A 23060-nucleotide genomic window follows, 5' to 3' on the forward strand; every position below is an offset into this window, starting at 1 on the left:
TAGTCCAACCACCTGCAATGCAGGAATTTTTTTGCCCTAGGTGGGGCTTGAGCCCATGACCCTCTAGTTAAGAGTCTCATGCTCTACCAACTGAGCTGTAACTGAGCAGAAATTTCTCAGATCCCCCCCCCCATGTGTGATTTTTCTTTTGTGAATTCCAACTCCCCTGGAGAATTTCAGTCCTATCCGGAATTTCAGCAAAATGGTTTCCCGAATTTTGCCATCTGTGAATTTTGGGTGCAACTGTGGATCTAGTTTGCTCCTTCCTGCCCTCTCTTATTGCACTGATTTATTCATCTGCCAAGATGAACCAGCTACAGAGTTTTGTTCAACATTAAGTGAGCTAAAATTTCTCAGAAGACTCCTTTGAAGATAAAAACTTTTGAGAATTTTATAAAGGTAAAGGGACCCCTGACCATTAGGTCCAGTCGCGGATGACTCTGGGGTTGCGACGCTCATCTCGCTCTATTGGCCGAGGGAGCCGGCGTACAGCTTCCGGGTCATGTGGCCAGCATGACTAACCCGCTTCTGGCGAACCAGAGCAGCACACGGAAACGCCGTTTATCTTCCCACTGTAGCGTTCCCTATTTATCTACTTGCACTTTGACGTGCTATCAAACTGCTAGGTTGGCAGGAACTGGGACCGAGCAACGGGAGCTCACCCCATCGCGGGGATTCGAACCACCAACCTTCTGATCGGCAAGCCCTAGGCTCTGTGGTTTAACCCACAGCGCCACCCGCGTTCCCTACCAAATATTTGGCAAATTCCCCCTCCTCCAATTTCACTGCCCACAAATGGCATGGAGTATTTTATTTTATTATTGTATTTCACCAAATTCATATACCGCTTGATAGTAAAAACAAAGAAACATCAAAGCAGTTTACAAAAAGAATAAGCAATGAGATCATCAATAAAGGCAGTTAAAAGCAATTATTGTAAATATTCAAAAACAATTAAAATAAATGAATTCTGCGAGGCCACTGTGCCTTTTGAGCTGGGCAGGGCTTACCATAAACTTAGCCTAAGCAAACCCCCACATAACTTAAGATACAAGATGGTGGTGTTTATTTTAAAGCTGAGGGGTTTGATGCTGGAAAACACCTGAAAGGGAACACAGAGCTAGGCCTTGGAGCATGATAGACCAAAGCAGATTTCCCCATTCTAGAAGCTCATTATTTTGGAGAAGTGAATATAGAATTTATAGCACTTCATATGCAACCTTACTGGTGTAATTGCAGTTTCTGCATGGCTGTGTAGTAAACAAAACCTGCCCTTTTCCCCTTATGATACCCCAAGAGCCAGTATAGAGTCCTTAAGTGAGTTCCCTATCAGTAGGAGAAAATAACAGAGGCCAACCAAAGAATATTGAGAAGCAAAGCAGCTAGTAAGCCTGATATTTATTAAACTGTTGCAACAAGGTGCTCACTCACCACATGCAGGAGGGAGGAGGAACCCAGAACCTTGGTGTGCAAGCTCTTAGATAGACTTCTGAAATAAATTTAAGAACATTTAATTTATATATTTGAGACCTTAAATTCTTCTAACAGCTGCTTCCTACAGGTTCTAGTAACTTGCAACAAGAATTGCACACATGGGGGGGGGGACATTTTTACCTTCCACTGCAAAGCAACCAGCTCCTAAGGATGAGTAGCACTGGAGTGTGGAGTTGGTATGTTGCATATATTTCTAGGTTAAATAAAAAAATTCCTTCAGTAGCACCTTAAAGACCAACTAAGTTTATATTTTGGTATGAGCTTTCGTGTGCATGCACACTTCTTCAGATACCCAGATACATATTTCTAGGTTGTTTCCCTAATGCTGAAGCCACACAGAAACAGCAACCCAGGCCACAAAGGGAACATATGGCAAGTGCCAACCCTTAGATTTGGATCTGGAAGATTGTCCCAGTTCATGTTCCACCTGTGCTATAGATTCACTGTGGCAGCCTTCAGCTAGTCACTTATCAGGCACAGTTTCTTATCACTAGAAAGAGAGAAAACGAGGAGGGTATTAAAGGAAAACACAACAACGTTTGTAAGACATTGTGCAGTGTGGCGTAGTAAGAGCACTGAACTTGGACCTGGGAGACTTGGATTCAAATCTCTAGGCTGGTCATTATTTATCATCCTAACCTGAGGTGTTGTTTAGTCATTTAGTCGTGTCCGACTCTTCGTGACCCCATGGACCATAGCACGCCAGGCACTCCTGTCTTCCACTGCCTCCCGCAGTTTGGTCAGACTCATGTTCGTAGCTTCGAGAACACTGTCCAACCATCTTGTCCCCTGTCGTCTCCTTCTCCTAGTGCCCTCAATCTTTCCCAACATCAGGGTCTTTTCCAAGGATTCTTCTCTTCTCATGAGGTGACCAAAGTATTGGGGCCTCAGCTTCCGGATCTGTCCTTCCAGTGAGCACTCAGGGCTGATTTCCTTAAGAATGGATAGGTTTGATCTACTTGCAGTCCATGGGACTCTCAAGAGTCTCCTCCAGCACCATAATTCAAAAGCATCAATTCTTTGGCGATCAGCCTTCTTTATGGTCCTCAGGTGTTAAAAATGGGTAAATCTCCTGCTGGAGAAAGGGTGAGATACAAATATGATCAATAATAATAATATTAAAAATCCAGCGATTTATTGCATACATGGGAGCTCCGATGTGCTTGGAATTCCCCTACCTGCAAAGGAATATGCTTCTGTTTAATTGATTTGGATAATCGGCATAAGAGCAGAACACATGCATATTTTCACGTGGCAGTCTGGATGAAAGCAGGTCCATCAGCAGTTGTGAAATAGTAGTTGAAATAGTGGCTTTGTTCCTCTCCCCTCAAATCTTTTTGCACGTGGCACACTTTTCTTCTTCTTTGTCCTCAGTGTAAGTTCGAGCTTTGTGATAAAACCAAGTTTTGTACAAGACTGGCTGCCTGTGCATCACCTCTCAAGTCACTGTGCAGCTGCGCAGGCCCTTGAATGCGAAGGTCAGCTGCATTGCCCCCATTATTTAGGGACTCTCCAAAAGTAAACAACCCCTTAACAAATGGCCTCTCCCCTCCTCTTCCCTTTGGGGTATCTAGCCTAAGGCCCAGGATGAGATTAATCACCACCTGCTGAGTGGTCTGGACTTGCTGTTTTGACTTACTGTGGTTTTCTTTCTTCTTTTGCTGGGGGAAGGGAGAAGATTGGCTGGCTTTTAATGGCTTGAATTAAGGAGCAACATGGTAATGAGGTGCCATGTGCCCTGTCGCTGTAGATAACATACTTTATAATTTCAGAAGGCATTTTTACACTTAAAACAAAGGCTGATTTTACACACACACACAGATACATGTGTGTATTACTTAATTGGGTGCTTTATTCTGTTACCCGCTCCCTTTTCTTTTAAAAGCCCGCTACCTGCCCTGTGGATGGATTGGGGAAGAAATGAAAGTAAATGAATGAATGAAATCATGCCTGCACTTAATAGGAGCTGAACTGCCTTGCTCTTAAGCCTTCTGTGCTAAGAGTTCAGTGTTGTTATTTTAGCATCATAAGGAATGCCCTTAGCTTGCATTGACTTGTATGCAGGTCTTTGATAACGTGGACCAATTTTCTTCTTAGTTTTTTGTTTTTTGTTTTGGTTTTGTTTTAAAGAAGATAAAAATCACGTATAGGGCATCCAGCAAAAAAAATGCCATCCAGAGTGCAAGGCAACCAACCCATTAAGGAACTGAACCATGTGATAACATCAGACTTCAAAGCTGTCGAAGCAGCTCCCTAAGGGCAGTGCCTGTCAAGAATTCCAAAATACGTTGTAGAGGTCTAGGAGATGGTAATCTTCAGCATCAGCGTCCTGTTAACTGAATCCCCATTCAGTAATATGGACTTTGGTCTACTTTTGCCCAGCATGTTTCAGCTCCTTGAGCTCTCCCAATGGGTTGTGTTTTTGTTTTGTTTTTGAGTTTTTAAACTTAGAACAACAAGCCGTTTTTCCAGACTCAGTCTGTTTTTCAAACTCCTCTCTGTTTCAAAAGTGACAAATACACAGTATGGCGCTGGAGGCAGGTTTGATCAGCCTTGTCCTCAATTAAGAAGGATAGCTCAGTCGGTGGTGGAGTATGAGACTCTTGAAAACTCAGGGTCATGGATATGAGCCCCATGTTGGCCAAGAAGATTCCCGCATGGCAAGGGGTTGGACTAGACCTGGTATGTCCAACCGGTCGATCGCCATCTACCGGTCGATCATGGGGCGTCCCTGGTTGATCGTGGTCAATCACTCAACAACTTTGATGAATGCTCCCCCCAAAAAGCTCAACAACTTTGGTCAATCCAATGGGTAGATCACTGCCAGTTATTTTTAGTGGAAGTAGATCGCAGTCTCTTGGGAGTTGGACAAGCCTGGACTAGACGATCCTTGTGTCCCTTCCAGCTCTATGATTCTAAGAACTGGAGCCTTAGCCTTTGCATTCCTTACGAATCTTATGTTCCTTGAAGCTTAAAAGGGATTCCCTCCTTGCACAAAGGCATCGTATACACATTTGCTTGGAAGTAGGTCTCACTTTGCTCAACAGGGCTTTCTCCCTAGCAAGTGGGTTTAGTATTGCAGCCATACTATGCATTTGGCTTCAGTATAGAACTGGATTAGTCACAGGGGAGGGAGGGAGGGGGTGTCACACATTTTGGCTGGCCTTGCCAGCTAGCCATTACTTGCGATTGCCACCACCTCTGCTATACTCCCCTGCACAAAGGACCCAGGAGAGGGGCAGGGGCTCATCTTTCATATGCTGAGCTTCAGAGTCACAGGGAAGCAGAAGCCCAGCAGAAGATCGGAGATAACATCCATCTCTCCCATCTCTCATTTCATAGTGAGACAGGCAGTTGCTAGACATTGGGGGGGGGGTAGGAGCTCACCACCTGCAGCCTGGCAACAATATTTGTTGACTCCTGTTTGGCAGCTCTTCCAGGATGATGAATTAATGCAGCCTAAAAAGGTGCGATCGTGTGCATGCGGCAGAGGAAAGGGTAAACATGGTGGAAGATGAAGAATGAATATTGCAGGAAGGAACGCAGAGTGTGCTATCAAGACCACAAATGCTGTTGAATACAGTTCAGCCTTATCAGTCATTGCTCGGAAGTGAATCCCACAGAGTTCAGTGAAAACTCACCCCTAAGAGAATGAGCCCAAGGTTGCTGACCTTATACCTAAAGTGAGACACATGTGTTCCCCAAGCATTCATGCGTCTGCATGAAGTTCGATTCAGGAGCACGATTTTGTATCTGCCTGTATATTGCTTAGAATTTAATGTAGCATTTTTGTTAGTATCTGAAATTAAACCTTATTCACACTCCTTTGTGCAAACCAGTGAGGCCATAACTACAAATGGGGAGGGGGAGCTTTAGTTTTTAAGAAAATTACGTTCTTCAAGGTCACCCACTGAGCACAACCTGGGATCTGAATCCAGATCTTCAATCTCCATCTCCATTGAGCCATAATCTGATGCAGAAAGTTCTCTCTGGCTCTAATTACTGTAGTCAAGGGAATTTCTTCTGAATCTAGAGCCATTTTGTGTACCCTAAAGTGTCGGTGTGGCACATTAGGAGCCAAGTACCGGTATGGGCACACACACACACACTATATAAATGTTTTTTTTATCATTATATATTACGCTGCTGCTTGGAAATCCACATCTATATAAAATTTCCATTTGCCGCACTGAAATACTGGAAGGTGTATTAAATGCAGTTCAGTTTTCCAAGCTAGTTGGTGTTTTTTGTTTTGATTTTTGAAGCTGGAAAAATGTCATGTTGAAATGAATACGGCGGTTTGCATATCATCTGTTGCTGTCACAAGCAGATACACTTTAATGTGTTCCGGAGGGGAAATCTTCACCAGGCATATGGAAGCAATACTTTTACATTTACTGTAATTTTCTGTGATTGGTTTTTAGGGCGAGCCATCTGTTCAGATTATTGCCTGAGAGAGAGGGAGAGAGAAACTGAATATTGGCTACAGAAATGGGCTTAGCCCTGAGAGACCATCAGGCGGGTTGAAATCCCACCTGGGTGATCTTTGGCAGCCTGCTTCCCACCTTTATTACGGGAGTAACAATAATAAGCTACCTTCCAGGGTTTGGGGGAGTATGTATGATCTAAGAATGACAGAGCTGTGCTCTAAAAGTACTCTAGAGTTACTAGCATATTAGAATAATGCGTAGAGAGCCCAGCATTCTGTTCCCTAATGGAACACCATTGTTTCAGATCTCCAATCTTGCTCTCTGAACAAGTCATTATTTCCACTGCTTATTGCTACATTTTAGAGCTAAGGTGTGACTTAGCTATACCCCTAGCCTAGCTCAGGGTGCAACTCAACATAGCAGGGAGCAGAGTACGCACACTGGGAATGAAGTCTGCTTGCACAATAAGACTTTTGCCACCCTTCCATCCCCCTGCACCCCCTAAACCTGTTTTGGATTCCTCCCCAACCCTCCAGAGCAGGCACCCACAACCTCAGCCCTCCAGATGTTTTGGGACTACAATTCCCATTGTCCATGACTTCTGGTCCTGTTAGCTAGGGATGATGGGAGTTGTAGTCCCAAAACATCTGCAGGGCTGAGTTTGGAGATGCCTGCTCCAGAGCATGTGAGTGGACCTCATTCTGTGTGTGTGACAACTTAGTTGAATCCTGCCCATTGTCTGCAAAGTGTTAACTGTATTCTTTCTCTACAGGTCATAATTAAAAAGTGGTCCATTCCTTGCCCTCTGCCACCAAAGCTTGCTGTGGGGTTCTCCCAGGTATGTACCTTTCCTGACTTATCTGTAATTCTTTGATTGTAAAAGTGCTTACTGCATTTTTTTAAACTGTAAAATGATAAGTTAGGTCAATTATTTTTTGTTGTTTGAAATTGCACAGAAACAGCAGAAATGCGTTACATTGATGCAGTGGGATCTTCGGATCCATACAGTGAATATAGTCGTCGTATCCAAGGCTCTTATTTTATGACTGTGACGTATTTGTGAAAAATAGCGTATTAGCGGCACTGCAGGCAATGTCTATGCCCTCCACTCCTGAATGTTGCACAGCTTCAGGTTCCAGAAAGACTTGGAAGTCCCAGTGTATAGTACGTTTCCAATAATGTCAGCACCTTGCTGAAGCTGAAGTATTTGTTCTAAAATTATGGGTGGGAAGCCAGCTGGTGAGTCTTATTTCTTGCCTCTCTGTCCTACACAGGTCTCAAATTCTACTGAAGATTGTAAAGCAGCGCTGTTTAACTTTTCCGCAGAGGTAATATTAAATCATCCTCTTAACAGATCACAACAGATCACAAGAGTTTGCAAAAATGTATTTAAGCATCAGGCTAAGCCAGGGTTTCTCAGTCTGTGCATTTCCTTGTGTGTGTTCCTTGTGTGTGTTGCACCCTGCTCAGGTAACAAAGATAATATGAGTATGGAATTGAACTGTTCAAAGCCCTGTCGACATTTGGCTAAAACAAAGAGTTAATTTAGAATCAGGCCATTGTCCATCTAGCTTAGCACTGTCTACCCTGATTGGTGGTGGCTCTGCAGAATAATTTCAGACGGGACATTCCCAGCCCTACCTGGAGATGCCAGGGAGTGAACCTGGAACTGTTTGCATGCAAAGCAGTTGCTCTGCCACTCAGCTGTGGTCCTTCCTCAGCAGCCCTTTGAGAATCTGTGCAATCCAGCTCTTATTTCATTATAAACATTTGTATCCTACCTTTCCATAAAAAAATGCCCAAGGTGTATGTAACAACAAAATAAAGCATTAAAAACAGTCATTTTAAAGCATCATAACTCTTGAGTGATAGTCTATGGGCTCAGCTATACAGCTGCAAATAAAAAGTTTTAAGTGTGTTCTAAAGTGCAGTATACAAATGTGACACTAGCTATGGCAAATTCAATTTATTTTTCACAACTTTTTTTTTAAAGCATTTTCACAAGCATTTTTAAATATGTGTCTAGAAACCACCCAGGAAGGTTTTAGAAATCAGTATCAAATATTTATAGGTTGCATTTCAGCTGCGTGACTTTTCCGTTTTTCTTTTTTGGCAGAGTGCATATGCCATTCCAACGATGGCTTTCTCATTTCTCTGCCATACATCAGTATTGCCAATTTATTGCGAGCTCCAAAGGTAACATGTGATTTGTAAACGCGTACCATTTTTTTTTAAAAAATGTTGTTGGCTCTGACTGCTGCCATTCTCAGAACATAAGCTTCCTGTTTCATTTAGCATCCATGTTCAAAAGGAATGCCAATTTTATTCTATGTCTGATTCTCCCAATACACTGGACCAGTCCTCTAAAGCTGCCTTCTCCAACCTTGAGTGGCCAGATATTGTTGGGCTACTGCTCCCATCATCCCTGACCAAGATGGGGAAGGGCTACATTACCATCATCACTGATTTCATTTATGAATTGCTTCCCGTGAGATATCTTGAAGCAATTTACCTATGGAAGTTACATATATAAAACCTGTCAAAGCAATTGCATGTGTGTGTACAGCGTAAAACAACAACACATACATAAAATCTGTTCAGATCCAAGGCAGATGTTTTTGAAAAGGGACTTTTTGAGGGTTACATTCCCTCCCGCCAGTAGGTACACCTCTCCATTTGGGCCACAGTTGCCTTATTTGCCTAAAATACCACCTAACTTTAATCTCTAGCTACGCTAACACAAAGCCTGCCCTGTTTCTCTTTACTTCTGCTCTCTGCCCAGCAAGGGACCAACGTATTTCACTTAAGGCTGGAAACAGATCTGCGTAATTGGTAGACTTTCTGGGAGGTATTCAACGTAGCACTATAGCATTCATTCCCTCAGCATAAGCATTTCAGCTTAACAGACACAGCAATTCCCGCTTTCTCCCCACCCCATGTTCTGAGGGTTATCTCCCCCCCCCCCTTAGGGCCAATGGGGGGAAGAGAGGAGAAAACTACTGGAAAAATTTGCATTGGCTTCTGCTGGTGGGTGTTATGAACTGCGTCCGGTCCTATGTTTCAAAAAATTTCCTGCCAGCCATCGTTTCTAGGTGTGTCCTGAGACCTGCAGGACCTCACAGAGGCTGTCTGTACTCTCCCTCTTGAATCTAAGTCTGGATGCAGGCAATTTTGTTATTGTTATTTTTGTTTTGTTCTCTTTCCTCTCTCCTCCCCCCACCCACGCACTTTGTGTAACATCTTCCCTGATAAAGAGTTTTGGAGAACTTTAAAGTGTGCGTGTTATTTTGTGACATTTTAATTGCTACTCAGCAATTAGGATTGTCCATTTGAAAGCAGCATTCAGTTGACTAATTAAGATTCGACAGTTTAAAATCCCCTGAAGATTCAGAATTGCTTCATGGTCTTAGTGGTAGACCAGCCCAGAAACCTGTTTCATATGCACATTGGGAAAACTGTGAAACAGTCAATAGCAACTTCTTTCCTGCATTTTCATACTGCTCCTCCTAAAGTCTTAAATAATGTCATATTTTTCTCTGTGTGTTCGTAGTCCATCCAAAAGCAGGATGCAGAAGGTAGCCAACACTGGGATTAGCCTGAGCTTTCTGGTTTATTTTGTGTCAGCGCTATTTGGATACCTCACTTTTTATGGTATGTTTTTAAAGTATTAATTCCTGTTTCTTCGTAAGTGATGGGGCAGGCCTGTGCAATCGTGTGACCCACTAGGCTTAAGACTGTCTTAACAGGGGGGCTGGTGCTGCCATCCCATTTGAACAAGTCCCTAAAATGTCCCAGTATCATTTCTACAATTGCTCTTAGCAGGTTTAAAACAGTAGTGGGCAGTTTTTCAGGGAATCTTGTACTGTATACCCTGACTAATTTTCACCTTAAGAACCCCTGCTTATTTCCCAGCAATCTCAGAACAGTTTGAGAGCCCCTGCAAAAGCACGCGCCTGCTGTTTATTGTATGGGTGAGGTCCAATTCAGATTGCGGCTTGCCATTTTAATAACCTTTCCCCTCCAAAATTTCAGACCACGTGGACTCAGAATTGCTGCAAGGATACAGCACGTACCTGCCCCATGACACTGTAATCATGACTGTAAAACTGGGCATCCTCTTTGCGGTGGTGCTGACGGTGCCCCTAATCCACTTCCCTGTAAGTATTGCAAAAGACCTGATTGCTGGCCCAGCAAAAGTGGCTCCCTTAATTATTTGCAGGCCCCGCCATCCTAGTCTTGGCTGTCTCATCCGTTTGTCTTGCGGTGGATCAGAGTGCTGTGCTTGTGTATGTTCCGCTCACAGCGGCAAAGGAACAAGGCCTAAACCGCTAAGCTAATTTGTGCTTTCTTTCTTTTTTCTTCTTCTTTTTTTAACGAGTTTTAGATCTGAGCTGACTCACAGCATTGCTTGCAGTTTGCAGAATGTGGCGTTCCTAAAGTTTATTTGGTTTGATTCTTTTTGTTTTGTTTCTGTTTTCTTCATATTTGGTTTTAAGGCAAGCATGCATTTTAATGTAAATAGGAGTCAGCAAGAAGTGGCCTTTGCTAATGATTTCCTGCAAGCAAGCTCAAAACGGATCTTCCTGACATGGAGTTTACTTTAAGTTTTTAACAGGGATTGTAGAAAACCACAAAACTGTTGCTGGTCACAGCCATTTCTGAAATCTCCCGCTGTATTGGGGGCCAAAGTAGATGTCACACAACATTGGCTCCAAACCTCTTTTAAAAAATGAATCGCGTTTATGGGAGGTGGCAGCACATTTGATTAGAGTATCAGCAGAGGGGAATGCTGCGGTTCATCACTTATTCAGACTCCTGAAAGCTGTTTTATCCCCCCCCATGGCATACCTTTCCCCCTTTGTTTGGAAAAGCAGATAAGGAAACACTCGTGAGCAAGAAGACTCCTCAATTAGCTGCAAGTGCTCTTATGGCCAACTCACACATTATGTAGTAACAAGTCCAGAATTCACACCAAGGGTGCCAACTTCTGGGAGCTGGGACCTCCCCCCCCCACTTTTTTGGGAGGGTGCCAGCCCCCCCCTGTCCAAAAAGATCAGCGGGTGGAGGAGGTTGAACGCAGAGCAGAGCACAGTATGGCTTCAGGGATTGACTCCTCCTCCTCCTGCCACAAAGAGGAAAGTAGGTCACTTCCGGTGGCAGCGGCAGGAGGAGGAGCCACCGGCCATTGAAGCTGCCGCCGTGCTCATCTCCTCCCCCTCCCCCCAGCTCCTCTCGACGTCTTGCATGTGATGTCAGCCCCCCGTCAGCCCCCCCAATCGCCCTCGCCTCTGTTTACAACCTAGTACATACCCAATAGGGAACTGCAGCTAATCACAGCTCCCACACAATTTATGTGTAATGTGTTAAGATATCGGTCCTCAGTGCAAGTCAACAGTCTTTTGTTAGCTTCAATTAAGTTGTTAAGTGTGGAACAAGGTCCACTTGCAAGGCGGGCCTTGCCCCCTATTCCTCCTGCCTCCCCTCTTCTGTGAGTGGACCTCTTTCCATGCATGCAATACCCCTCTTGGTGCTACGTTGAATTCCACCCAGTGAACTTATTTATTTATTACCGGTCTGATAGGCTTTTATTTTTCTCCTTTGAATTCCGCAGGCGAGGAAGGCTGTGATGATGGTATTTTTTTCACATCTTCCTTTCTCCCTGATGTGCCACATCCTCGTCACTTTGGCACTCAATGCGACAGTTTTCTTGATTGCCATGTATGTGCCTGACATCAGACACCTTTTTGGAGTGGTTGGTAAGTTTTTGTGCTTTCATCTTCCCCAATCCTGTATTCTTAAAAAATCTGCACACAAGCCTTGCTGTGACTAAATGACTCCCCTTCCCCCCCCCCCATCTTTTTAAAGGCTCAACCACATCCACCTGCTTGCTCTTTGTATACCCTGGGCTGTTTTATCTGAAGATTAGCACAGAGGATTTTATATCGAGACAAAAGCTTGGGGTAAGATGCCGACTTAAGTTCTTTGTTTTGGAATGCTAATGTGGAGGGTACTTAAAGCAATTCAATTGCTAAAGTGCATGGCCCTCTCTGACTTGTGCCATTTCAAGGAGTTTAGGATCATAACATTGAAGGACACCCCAATGGTCATCTAGATGAACCTGTCTGCCGTCACATCTCTAATAATAATAGTAATAATAATAATAATAGTAATAATTTATTTATACGCCGCCCATCTGGCTGGGTTTCCCCAGCCACTCTGGGCAGGTCAGATATTATTATTATTAAATAATAATAATAATAATAACAATAAAGTAATAAAATATCAAACATTAAAAACTTCCCTGAACAGGGCTGCCTTCAGATGTCTTCTAAAAGTCAAATAGTTGTTTATTGCCTTGACATCTGATAAGAGGTCATTCCACAGGGTGGGTGCCACCACCGGGAAGGCCCTCTGCTGCTCGCAGGGAGGGAACTGCCAGAAGGCCCTGGGAGCTGGATCTCATTGTCCAGGCTGAATGATGGGGATGGAAATACTTCTTCAGGTATACTGGGCCGCACCACCAACACTTTGAATTGTGCTTGGAAACGTACTGGGAGCCAACGTAGGAACTGGTGTTATATGGTCTCGGCAGCCGCTCCCAGTCACCAGTCTAGCTGCCGCATTCTGGATTCGTTGTAGTTTCTGGGTCACCTTCAAAGGTAGCCCCACATAGAGTGCATTGCAGTAGTCCAAGCAGGAAATAACCAGAGTATGCACCACTCTGGCAGGACATCTCTAATAGGTGGCCATTTCACTTCTGCTGAAATTCCTCCGCGGAAGGAGGTTGTGTTTCTTTTCCCGTAAACAGGCATAGTTTTAAAGATTCCCATTTCTGCTTGCTAATCACCATTTCTGCCGTGAACTGCTGGACCCAATTCATGGTGTTGGGTTTTCATGTTTGAAACCCTAAATGGCTTGGGCACCCAGGTACTTAATGAGCACTTCCTCCATTGCCAGCCACCCCATGCCTTGAGATCTGTGAGGGAGGTGCTCCTTGTGGTCCCAACAGCAGGCAAACCCGTTTTATGATGATACAGGACAGTGCCTTCTCTGCACGTTCCCCTGGCCGGCATTTATAGAATTTCCTCCCCGCAGAGTTGCACTCCCCCCCCCCCCCCCGACACTGTGTCAGTATTTCTGTGCCTCTTGAGAAGATAGTTCTTCATCCAGGCCTGGATTATTAACTCTGGATTCCTCACTTGACTGTTCTGAGATTTTATGTAGCATTGTGTTTCTGCTTGTTTTTAATATGTTATAATGAGCTGCGTTAGTATTTGCTGTACATTGCCCTGTGCTTTTCAGAGGAAATATCACCATAAATAAACTTGCTGTGTGGCCTCTCCTGCATGCCCTCTTCCGTACAAAGAGGCATAATGCAGGTTTGTACAATGACATAGAATCATAGAGTTGGACAGGATCTCCAAAGGCCATCTAGTCCAACCCCCTGCAATGCATATGAAGCTGCTTTATACCATGTCAAGACTGGTATTGCCTACTCTGACTGGCATCGCCTCCCCAGGGCCCCCAGGCAGAGGTCTTTTCTTTATCTTCTTCCTGAGAGCTTGGTGGCTTATGATCCAGAGGCCTCCTGCATTTAAAACATGCACTCTGCTAAATGAGCTGTAGTGACTTTCTTGTAAAAGGGACGCGGAAAATTCAAAATGTGACATTAGCACCTGCGATCTAAGTTAAATTTGATTGCAATCTTCTTTATCTCCCCCCCCCCCAATCACCAATAGCAGATCATATGCAGTTATGTCTAGCCATTACTGTCTTGGAGCTCACTGCAGCCTTACCCAGTTGAAAGGGCAAATTCTTTGGTGTAATCGTCTCCTTAGCCACAAGTGCAGTTTTTGTGAATAGATGTCTTATTCTCAGTGATGTCTGCATACCAAGGAGAGGGTTTTTTTATCCTGTTTGTTTCGATTGAAACCATTTAAGAGCTTCTACCACCTAAGAGGTGAAATGATTTTCTGTCCTCCACTCTGTATGTGTAACAGAATAGTAAATTGGTTTCTCCTGCTTAGGATTAAACCGTTCGTGTGATTTTCTTCACAGGCATGTGCACTGCTAGTTCTTGGCCTCTTGTTTGGTATTGTCAGTTTAGTACTGATCATTTATGATTGGATTCATCAGTGAAATAATCCCTGCCACCTTCGCAGCAGCCCAAATGATCATTTCCGGCTACGTCTAAAGCAAAATCACTCAAGTTGGATGCCATAAAGAGACTGCCTGGGGCTTTGAAAACCATCACAAACCAAACTCCCGACCAATTATCTCTTCATTCACCAAAGCAGCCTTTGTGGTCCTGCAAACTTATGCTGGAGCTAGAGAAGATGGAGGATTTCCACAGTTCTTCCTCACTCCCATTTTTTTTAATATTTTAATTCCTGCATGCAGTAGCTAATGAAATCAAGCAAGGAAACTCGGAGCCCAATGGCATTGTGTTAACATTGCCTAGATCTGGTCTTAGGCGCATAATGGGACCTAGTGGAGATTACAACATGTGAAGATCATTTGTGAATTGCTCCTTGCCAATTAGTGAATAATCATGTGTCTTGTGTCAAAATGTGGAATCGTTATTACTAAAATCCAGCAAGACAGGTGGTCTTCTCAGAAGGTTGGTTGAAAATTGCTGAAATCTTTCTACACCTGTTACTGTCAGTTTCACAGAAACAGCTTGCAAAGGCTCCCCGGCCTTCTTCCAGAGTGCTTAGATTTGCAGATCAAAACCAGGCCCGGTATAAGTTTGATTAAAGCCTGCCATATGAGACAATTTACAGTTCAACAGAGGAGTAAAATATGATGGTGAAATTACTGTGCCTTGCCAATGTGTCCTGACTTCATAACTGAACTGTAAAATATGTGTCGTTTTATACTTCAGTGCAATTAATGATAAAGATCCCATCTTATGAATCATCCTTAATGTCAATACAGACCTATTTCAAACCATGTGTATTAAATTGACACGGTACAGTCCCTGTAGTGGTTAAGAGCGGTAGACTCTTAATTTGGGGAACTGGGTTCGCGTCTCCGCTCCTCCACATGCAGCTGCTGGGTGACCTTGGGCTAGTCACACTTCTCTGAAGTCTCTCAGCCCCACTCACCTCACAGAGTGTTTGTTGTGGGGGAGGAAGGGAAAGGAGAATGTTAGCCGCTTTGAGACTCCTTCGGGTAGTGATAAAGCGGGATATCAAATCCAAACTACTACTACTACTACTCTTCTTCTTCTTCTTCTTCTTCTTCTTCTTCTTCTTCTTCTTCTTCTTCTTCTTCTTCCTTCTTCTTCTTCTTCCTTCTTCTTCTTCTTCTTCTTCTTCTTCTTCTTCTTCTTCTTCTTCTTCTTCTTCTTCTTCTTCTTCTTCTTCAGCACTTCAGAATTCACAAATAACTAGATTTTTTTGGGGGGGGAGGTGATACCTCTAGTTTCTCAATACCTCCCTGCTTTTGAAAATATTACACATCTAGGAGAAGGTGGTTCAGGGATTGGGGTGGTGGAGAAGAAAGCAGGATTAGAAGCTTTCTGCAGCAGAGGAAGGCAACCAAGATGATCAAGGGCCTGGAAACCAAGCCTTATTAGGAATGCTCAATGGAGCTGGGTATGTTTAGTCTGGAAAAGAGACTGAGATGAGATAGGATAACCATCTTCAACTATCTGAAGGGCTGTCACATGGAAGATGGAGCAAGCTTGTTTTTTCTTACTCTGGAGGGTACCAGTAGTAGTTGGCGTCAAGGAGATTCCAACTAAACATCAGGAAAAACTTACTGACAGTTAAGCAGAGGTTGGATGGTCATTTAAATGACCCCTGGCGTCGCTTCCAACTTGTATGTTTCTATATGAAGGGGTCTCTTTCAAGTGGGAGCACTTTCAAGCAAGACAATTGGACGGTATCCAGAAGATCAGCCAGCTTGAATCGGCGCTGTCTAGATCTTGTGGGAGCTGCGATCTGAAACATTTAGAGGACATCAGTTTGGGGGAGGCTGGTCTATTGCAAAACCTTGAAGTGACTGCATCACTTCAAAACCTTCCAAGTTTGATTTGGTCCAAACACCGCTTTCATTGAAGTTTAGAAAACTAGGGACTAGGAATATAGAAAGTTGCCTTATGCTGAGTCAGATCATCTAGCGCAGTAGTGTCTACACTGACTGGCAGCAGCTCTCCAGAGTTTCAGGACAGGAGTTTGTCTCAGCCCTATCTGGAGACGCCAGGGATGGAATCGGCTGAAATTGCATAGCCCAAAATGGAATATGTATTTTGAGTCAGTTTTAAAGAAGAGAACAGAAGGAACTGTGTTAAGGGAGAATCGGGTGCCATTGGAGAAAGCAATGTAGTGGCTGGGAGAATATTTTATTAAAATAGAGACCAAGCAGCCATCCTGCACCTCAAAGCAAGAGAAAGGGGAAAGAATCGCCTGAGAATTAGTGTTCCTAATACTTTTATTCATTAAAATATTTTTATTCTTCCTTTTGTGCCAAAGGGCCTTCATGGTGGGTAACAAAAAGAAATGCAGCAATTGAAGACAGCAAACTTAAAAAAATTAAGCAGCAACCATCAAATAAGCAGCAAAGCCAAAATCACAAGAGGGAGATGAAGGGTAGCCTAATGACGAATGGGAACAAAGTCTCCTCCACAGTCAGAAGGCTTAAAAAGACTTGGAAGAATATACAACTTGCCCCCCTCCCCTAGAAAGCTAGCAGCGAAAAGCTTTTCATATACATTATCTCAATAATCCTTACAGCAATTCTGTAAGGTAGGTCAGAAGTATTGTCCTGCCACTGCTCATACCTGCATGAAATGAATGTGGTTGGCTCCAAAATATTGTAGCCAATATTGGATAAAATTGGTATTGTTATGATGAGGCTGCTATGGGAACAATATTGGAAAATCAATAAAAACACACTCTTCTCTCTCTCTCTCTCTCTCTCTCTCTCTCTCTCTCTCTCTCTCTCTCTCTCTCTCTCTCTATATATATATATATATATATATATACACACACAGTATATAGTGGCCATGAGTGTTCCAGAGGGCAGGAGAATATTGCCTCTTATTTTGAGTTATGAAAAGCATTAATTAACAATGTCACAAACGTGGGAAAACTTATCTTGATTTGTAAACACCACTCCTATTTACAGTGTTTATGCCAGGGGGAGAACCTCCAGATTAGCTTTGCTGCGAACACTTCTGGGCAAAGCCAATATTATTCATGGAGTAGAAACAACAACATTTCCCCCTCTCCACCCCCCCCCCGAAATCGTCCCAAGGGATGGTTTGTATTTTAAACCGAGAGAGCCTTTCATCTGTCTTGAAAACCGTATGCTCAAAGGAAGCGAGTTTCTCCAGAAAATAGGAGCTTAACATGAAATTATGACATTAAACCTTATACTGGAATGGCAAGAATTCAGAGTGCGGAGTTCCTCATTATTTCCAGATGGATGGAAGGAGTTTAATTTTGGCTGAGAGCTTACAAAAGCATCCCTGCCTCCGGAGCACTCCTGCCTGCGTGCTGGAACTTCCTGCCAAAAGCACAAAAAAACCCTCGATGCCCCAAGGTCTTCTGTGAGGTTTCTCCATTCCAAGTTGGACGACCTTTTGCTTCCCTTACAGGACTTGCACTGTCTGTCAATAGGTGCACCTCTCCTTGAGGACTTGGCATGCACAAGATCTAGCCATGGGCTAAAAGCACTTTTAAAATAGACTGGAGACCTGCCTCGGATTTGGCAGCCTAGCTGGAAGCCAGCACTTCAGACCCACAGCAGCTCTCCTTCTCCCCTTGCCTCCACCACTCCTGTTCACAAAAAAATATTAAAAGGAACATTAACATTGTCAATAAAAGACAGGTGTTAAAAACCAAACTATAATTAAAATAAACAGTAAGCTAAAAACATTCAAGTTACATGTCAACTCCTACATGTCTGGATAAGGCTGGCCTGAACAGAAATGTTATTAGCAGCTGTCAGAAACTGTACAAGCGATGGTAAATGGCTGGTGTCACTAGGCAAGAAGTTCCAAAGTTCCAAACCGATTTAAGGTTTCGTTGCAACCAAGCAGTGCGTGCTTTGTTTTCTCGCATACACGCCCTATTAAAAAAAATACTTCGCTGGCGTGAAAGCCAACTCACATGCGCTAGATAGAATAAAGCATAGTCTTAAGCGCTCACTTTGTAGCCGTGACAAGTGGTCTTCATCCCCCCTTCCTTTCCCAGGATCTCTTAATTCTCCAGATTCACAGGCTTAGCTCTGCAGTTATTCTCAGCTGTCTTGGTCTGTACGATGAAAATCCTAAATAGATAACATGGCAAAAACGCACCTTGTGCAAAAAGCGAAGACAGCTGTAAATCAATTATTACTTGTTGCCTTATCCCCCCAGGGCATGATGAGGCATCCCCCTTTTTTCTGAAGTTCCTGGAAATTTTCCTTCTGTGTTTTTTTTAATTTCCAAAAAAGGATCAGATCTGTCCACATTGCTCGTTCATAAAATAATAATAATAATAATAATAATAATAATAATAATAATAATAATAATAATATATTATTTATACCGCATCCATCTGGCTAGTTTTCCCCAGCCACACTGGGCGGCTTCCAACAAAACAGTAAAATACAATAATCTATTAAACATTAAAAGCTTCCCTAAACAGGGCTGCCTTCAGATGTCTCCTAAAAGTCTGGTAGTTGTTTTTCTTTTTGACATCTGGTGGGAGGGCGTTCCACAGCACAGGTGCCACTACTGAGAAGGCCCTCTGCCTGGTTCCCTGTAACTTGGCTTCTCGCAGTGAGGGAACCGCCAGAAGGCCCTCAACACTGGACCTCAGTGTCCGGGAAGAAAAATGGGGTGGAGACATTCCTTCAGGTATACTCTTGGAAAGAGGCACTGAACTGTAGAGGAGTTTTGAAATTCGGGATGCATGAAGTTTAGCTAGAAGCACATAACAGGGTTCCTTCTGATACTGGCGTGAGCTCTCAAGGATCGATCAGACAGTTTGTGAAACCCTAAAAGTTAATACAGAAGCCAGAGAAAATGCAGTTTGTTAACTTCATTTGCACCCAATATAGGATGTGCCGGGGCTTAACTAAATATTCTTGGCTGGCAGAGGAAGAACACAATCCACTACTCCAGGGGTGAAGAATTTGATGATGATTGACTTGCATTGCTCTTCCTGCATTTTAGGGAGGTTGGGCCAGATGACTCTTCCGACTCTTCAATCCCATGATTCTATGATTCAGTCCTGGACCATTGGTCGTGCTATGGATTTTATAGAACTTGGGTGGCATCCAACTAATATGTCCTGTCTTAAAGATATACATGTCCACAATGGGACTTCCCCCACCCACCCACCCCACCTCTCCTTCCTCTGTGTACCCACTAAATATGATCTGGGGTTCCCCAACCCTTCAGAGCAGATTTTGGAAGGGCATAGGACATGAATGGGTGGAGGAGAGTAATGGAAAGCTCTGTTGCACAGGCGTAAATCCTTGCACCGATGGGACGTGTTAGCTGGATGCCACCCCTATAGTCTCAGTAGGACCGTAGATCTTTAAAATCTAGAGATAGAGCTGGAGATTTCCAGTCCCAATAGGACCCAAGACTCGCCAGTCAGATTCCAGCACGCTCTGCCAGCTCACTGTTCTATGACTGTCAGCTGATATTAATACAAGCGGTATTATGCTATGTGCTGTTGTTCTTTGTGGGGGAAGATATCTATATAATGGATAGACACAGCTGCCTGCATTTTTTGATTCTCCTTGGGGAATGTGGCCACGCACCCTCTTTTTTCCGGAGGCGCTGACATGCTGTGCTTCAAGATTTTGCTGCTGCCACACCACTGTTTTTGTTGGCTACGTAACCCTCGGCTATCAAGATGTGAAACTTCCCTGGCATAGAGATCCAACGATGGGGAAAAGCTTAACCTGCTGTTTTCTGCCTCTTAGGCAGCTGTTGGAAGATTGAAATAGACCTGCCAGGGAAGAAAAGGAGAAAACCTCTTACGGCCTGAAGGCACTTTCTGCCAAAGCCTTATTCCTGCTAAGCAGGTCTTGGTCTGGTCAGTGACTGGATGGGAGACCATGGGATTTACACAGCTTTAGATTCTGTGATGGAAGAAAAGTGGGGTATAAATGTAAGAAGATAAAGAACCATAAGCTCTTTATCAAAGCTCCCTCAGTTTCTATATTTCTCCGTTTCCCCCTAATATTCAATTCTTTACAATCCCACACCAGTTTCCATTTTTTTAGAAGCAAATACTAATGAAAAACCAGCAGCATTTTGGTGCAAATTTATCCTAAAACACACATCTTTGTGTGCATTCCCCCCCCCCATATACACATTTTCTGAAAGCAATTTTCCGTTATCGAAACCTTTTTGTATGCTATTTCCTACAATAGATGCATTTTTATGCACACGTTACCCCAGTATACAGCTCTTTGTACGCATTACTTGACTGGAGAACGATGCTGCAACATTCTGGGAAGTGAGAATTCCAAAGGATGGCTGCTTTTCAGTTCGAATTAGCTAGGTTTGCTTAGAAACGCAAACAGAGCCAAATTTATTTCCCGTCACTACATGAAATAGAATGTACTAATTTAGTTGCATTTAGGATTTGTCTGTGGCCCCCATTTTCCCCTGGACTGATCACTGCACCTTTAAAAGAAAGAGTAATTGGAAGAAGCCTGCCCCGTTGCCAATACTGCAACCGGATGCACACTTACCTGGGAGTAAGCCCCACTGAACGCATTGGCTCTTAAGTGAGTAAACATGAATGGACGTATGAGCTCCACCGCCAAGCCTACCATAGCTGCCAAGTTATCCCTTTTTAAAAGGGATTTTCCCTTATGCTGTATAGGCTTCCTCGCGAGAAATGGGAAAACTTGGCAGCTATGCAGCCTACACTTCCTGGCCCTGCAAGAAAAGGAGGAGAATGGGTTGGCATTCGTAACCAGAAACCTTAACTAGATGTCCAAACCCAGGGATGTAAAAGTGGCTCCAAATCACAGTGTTGGGAAGCTTCCTTTATGGTCTCAGTGCCGCGTTGTAGGGAAACGCACCGTTTCAAGGCGCTGCCAGTAAATGAAAATCAATCACGGGCAACATCTTAGGAGACAAGCTTTTTAGAAACTGCTGGTTTCAATGGTTAGGCTCAGCCTTTGAAGTTGACACACTGTTAAATGGAATGGAGGCAAGTCACACCTTCATGGGACCAATATAATTTCCATCGTGCTGCTGGGCAGACAGAACGGGGGGCGGGGCACACACTCGATCTGCAGGTTATCTTCATTGCCTACAGATGTGGAGAGGGAAATCCCAGCGGCAGGCTGCATGCATAGTATGGTGTGCTATGAGGTTCCAATTTGACCCGTTCTAGAATAAATTAATTAAAGGCACCTCACTTTTAAATAGAAGCCCTAGGACTGCAAGTGAAGGGGGGGGGCATTCTGCTTGCGCTGCCTCTGCCCATTTGCTCCACACGCAACAGTGGGACTTGACACATTCATGTGGACTGTGCAAAAAACAACACACCTCCCAGGTGAATTGCAAGTTTTTGTAGTGGGGTGCTCCAGGCATTTGGTAGACTACAGTACCCATGAGCCCTAGCCAGCATTGCCATGCATGATGGGAGGTGTAGTCCTACAAATTCTGGAGGGCCACAGGCTCCCCAGGCCTGGCCTAAGTGTATGTGTCTTCCACCTGCCATAGGCATATGGGGAGCTGCCTTTTTGTCCATGGAGTCCAGCGTTCCCTACTCTGTCTTGGTCCAGCAAGTGGGTTCGTTTCTATTATTTGCCGCCCAATAATTCTTGTTTTTCCATAAAGAAGGCTGATCGCCGAAGAATTGATGCTTTTGAATTATGGTGCTGGAGGAGACTCTTGAGAGTCCCATGGAGTGCAAGAAGATCAAACCTATCCATTCTTAAGGAAATCAGCCCTGAGTGCTCCCTGGAAGGACAGATCGTGAAGCTGAGGCTCCAATACTTTGGCCACCTCATGAGAAGAGAAGAATCCTTGGAAAAGACCCTGATGTTGGGAAAGATTGAGGGCACTAGGAGAAGGGGACGTCAGAGGACAAGATGGTTGGACAGTGTTCTCAAAGCTACGAACATGAGTTTGACCAAACTGCGGGAGGCAGTGCAAGACAGGAGTGCCTGGCGTGCTATGGTCCATGGGGTCACGAAGAGTCGGACACGACTAAACGACTAAACAACAACAACAAATTCTTGTTTTTATGTGATGTTAGCTGAGATTAAACCTGGGACCCTTTCAAGTGGTCTTCCAATGAGTCAAGGTCCCTCCCCTGCCAAATGCAGCTGACAGCCAGGTGTGACAATATTTCAACCCTACCTGTTGCTGAGTTCCACCAAGATGGAAAAGAGGTGCCGGAGACTGCTACCTAACATCACATGGCAAGTTGAGGAACCATGCTTTTTAACTCATCTGTGGTTCTGCTTCCAAAGCAAAGCACACCTCCCTGCAGGTATGAAACTGCCATAGGGACATCTCATTAATGTGCTAGCTTTTTATTTGCAGGGATTTTGTTTTTGCAACGTGGAGGAACATCCCAAAAGGTGGGCGGCCCCCACCTGCACCCTGAAGTGGTACATTGCACAGCCCACTCTTATTGTCTCAGAATTTTACCACCACATTTATTTATTTTTGCCCCTCACCCTGACAGGCTGGCTTTCTACCTGCAGAGAGCTTTCTTCGTGCCCAAGCAGCATGTCCAAACGATGCACCATAATTCATAGGATTTCAAGGGGGGAAATCGCATCCACCGGAACTTGACTTCAAATCGAGGCTGGTGGCAGCCTCTTCTGAATACTGAAGGTGCTGAGCCCAGCTCCTGGGCTGTTGGCAGCTTGCTCTGTGGCCCATAATACTCCTGGGCCATGCCGAGCACCTGGTTTGCATTTAAAACTCATTTGCACATGATGTCACTTTTTTTATTATCAGCCCAGGGAAGGTCGCGATGGGTCATTTGGGGAAGGCTTGCATTGTTGAGTCTCCACAGAACCGCCGCCGCTGATGCCTTAACCATCTGACTTGCGTTTCAATTTTCGGGCATGATGTAATCTGAGGCCCGAGATTTATAATAAACCGAACAGGGAGCTACTTGCCCGGAGGCTAATCAGTCTGGTCTCGTGGAA

The 23060-nt window shown here is 44.1% G+C and overlaps 1 protein-coding gene across 3 annotated transcripts in view; it reads left to right on the forward strand.

Moving 5' to 3' along the window:
- The window catches only part of SLC38A6 (solute carrier family 38 member 6), a 62168-nt gene extending 43783 nt beyond the window's left edge, over positions 1 to 18385 (forward strand). For 2 of the 3 annotated variants that reach the window (XM_035104298.2, XM_035104308.2), the window contains 8 exons: positions 6697 to 6762; positions 7199 to 7252; positions 8041 to 8120; positions 9475 to 9575; positions 9957 to 10081; positions 11536 to 11680; positions 11790 to 11884; positions 13983 to 18385. In XM_035104298.2, the coding sequence (XP_034960189.1) occupies positions 6697 to 6762; positions 7199 to 7252; positions 8041 to 8120; positions 9475 to 9575; positions 9957 to 10081; positions 11536 to 11680; positions 11790 to 11884; positions 13983 to 14063 (747 nt within the window). In that variant the 3' untranslated portion in view covers positions 14064 to 18385. The remainder of the gene's footprint in view (positions 1 to 6696; positions 6763 to 7198; positions 7253 to 8040; positions 8121 to 9474; positions 9576 to 9956; positions 10082 to 11535; positions 11681 to 11789; positions 11885 to 13982) is intronic. The other variant, XM_035104289.2, reaches the window with a different exon arrangement.
- Positions 18386 to 23060: the final 4675 nt, after the last annotated feature.

The sequence above is a fragment of the Zootoca vivipara genome, chromosome 1 (assembly GCF_963506605.1).
Source record: "Zootoca vivipara chromosome 1, rZooViv1.1, whole genome shotgun sequence".
Classification (NCBI taxonomy): domain Eukaryota; kingdom Metazoa; phylum Chordata; class Lepidosauria; order Squamata; family Lacertidae; genus Zootoca; species Zootoca vivipara.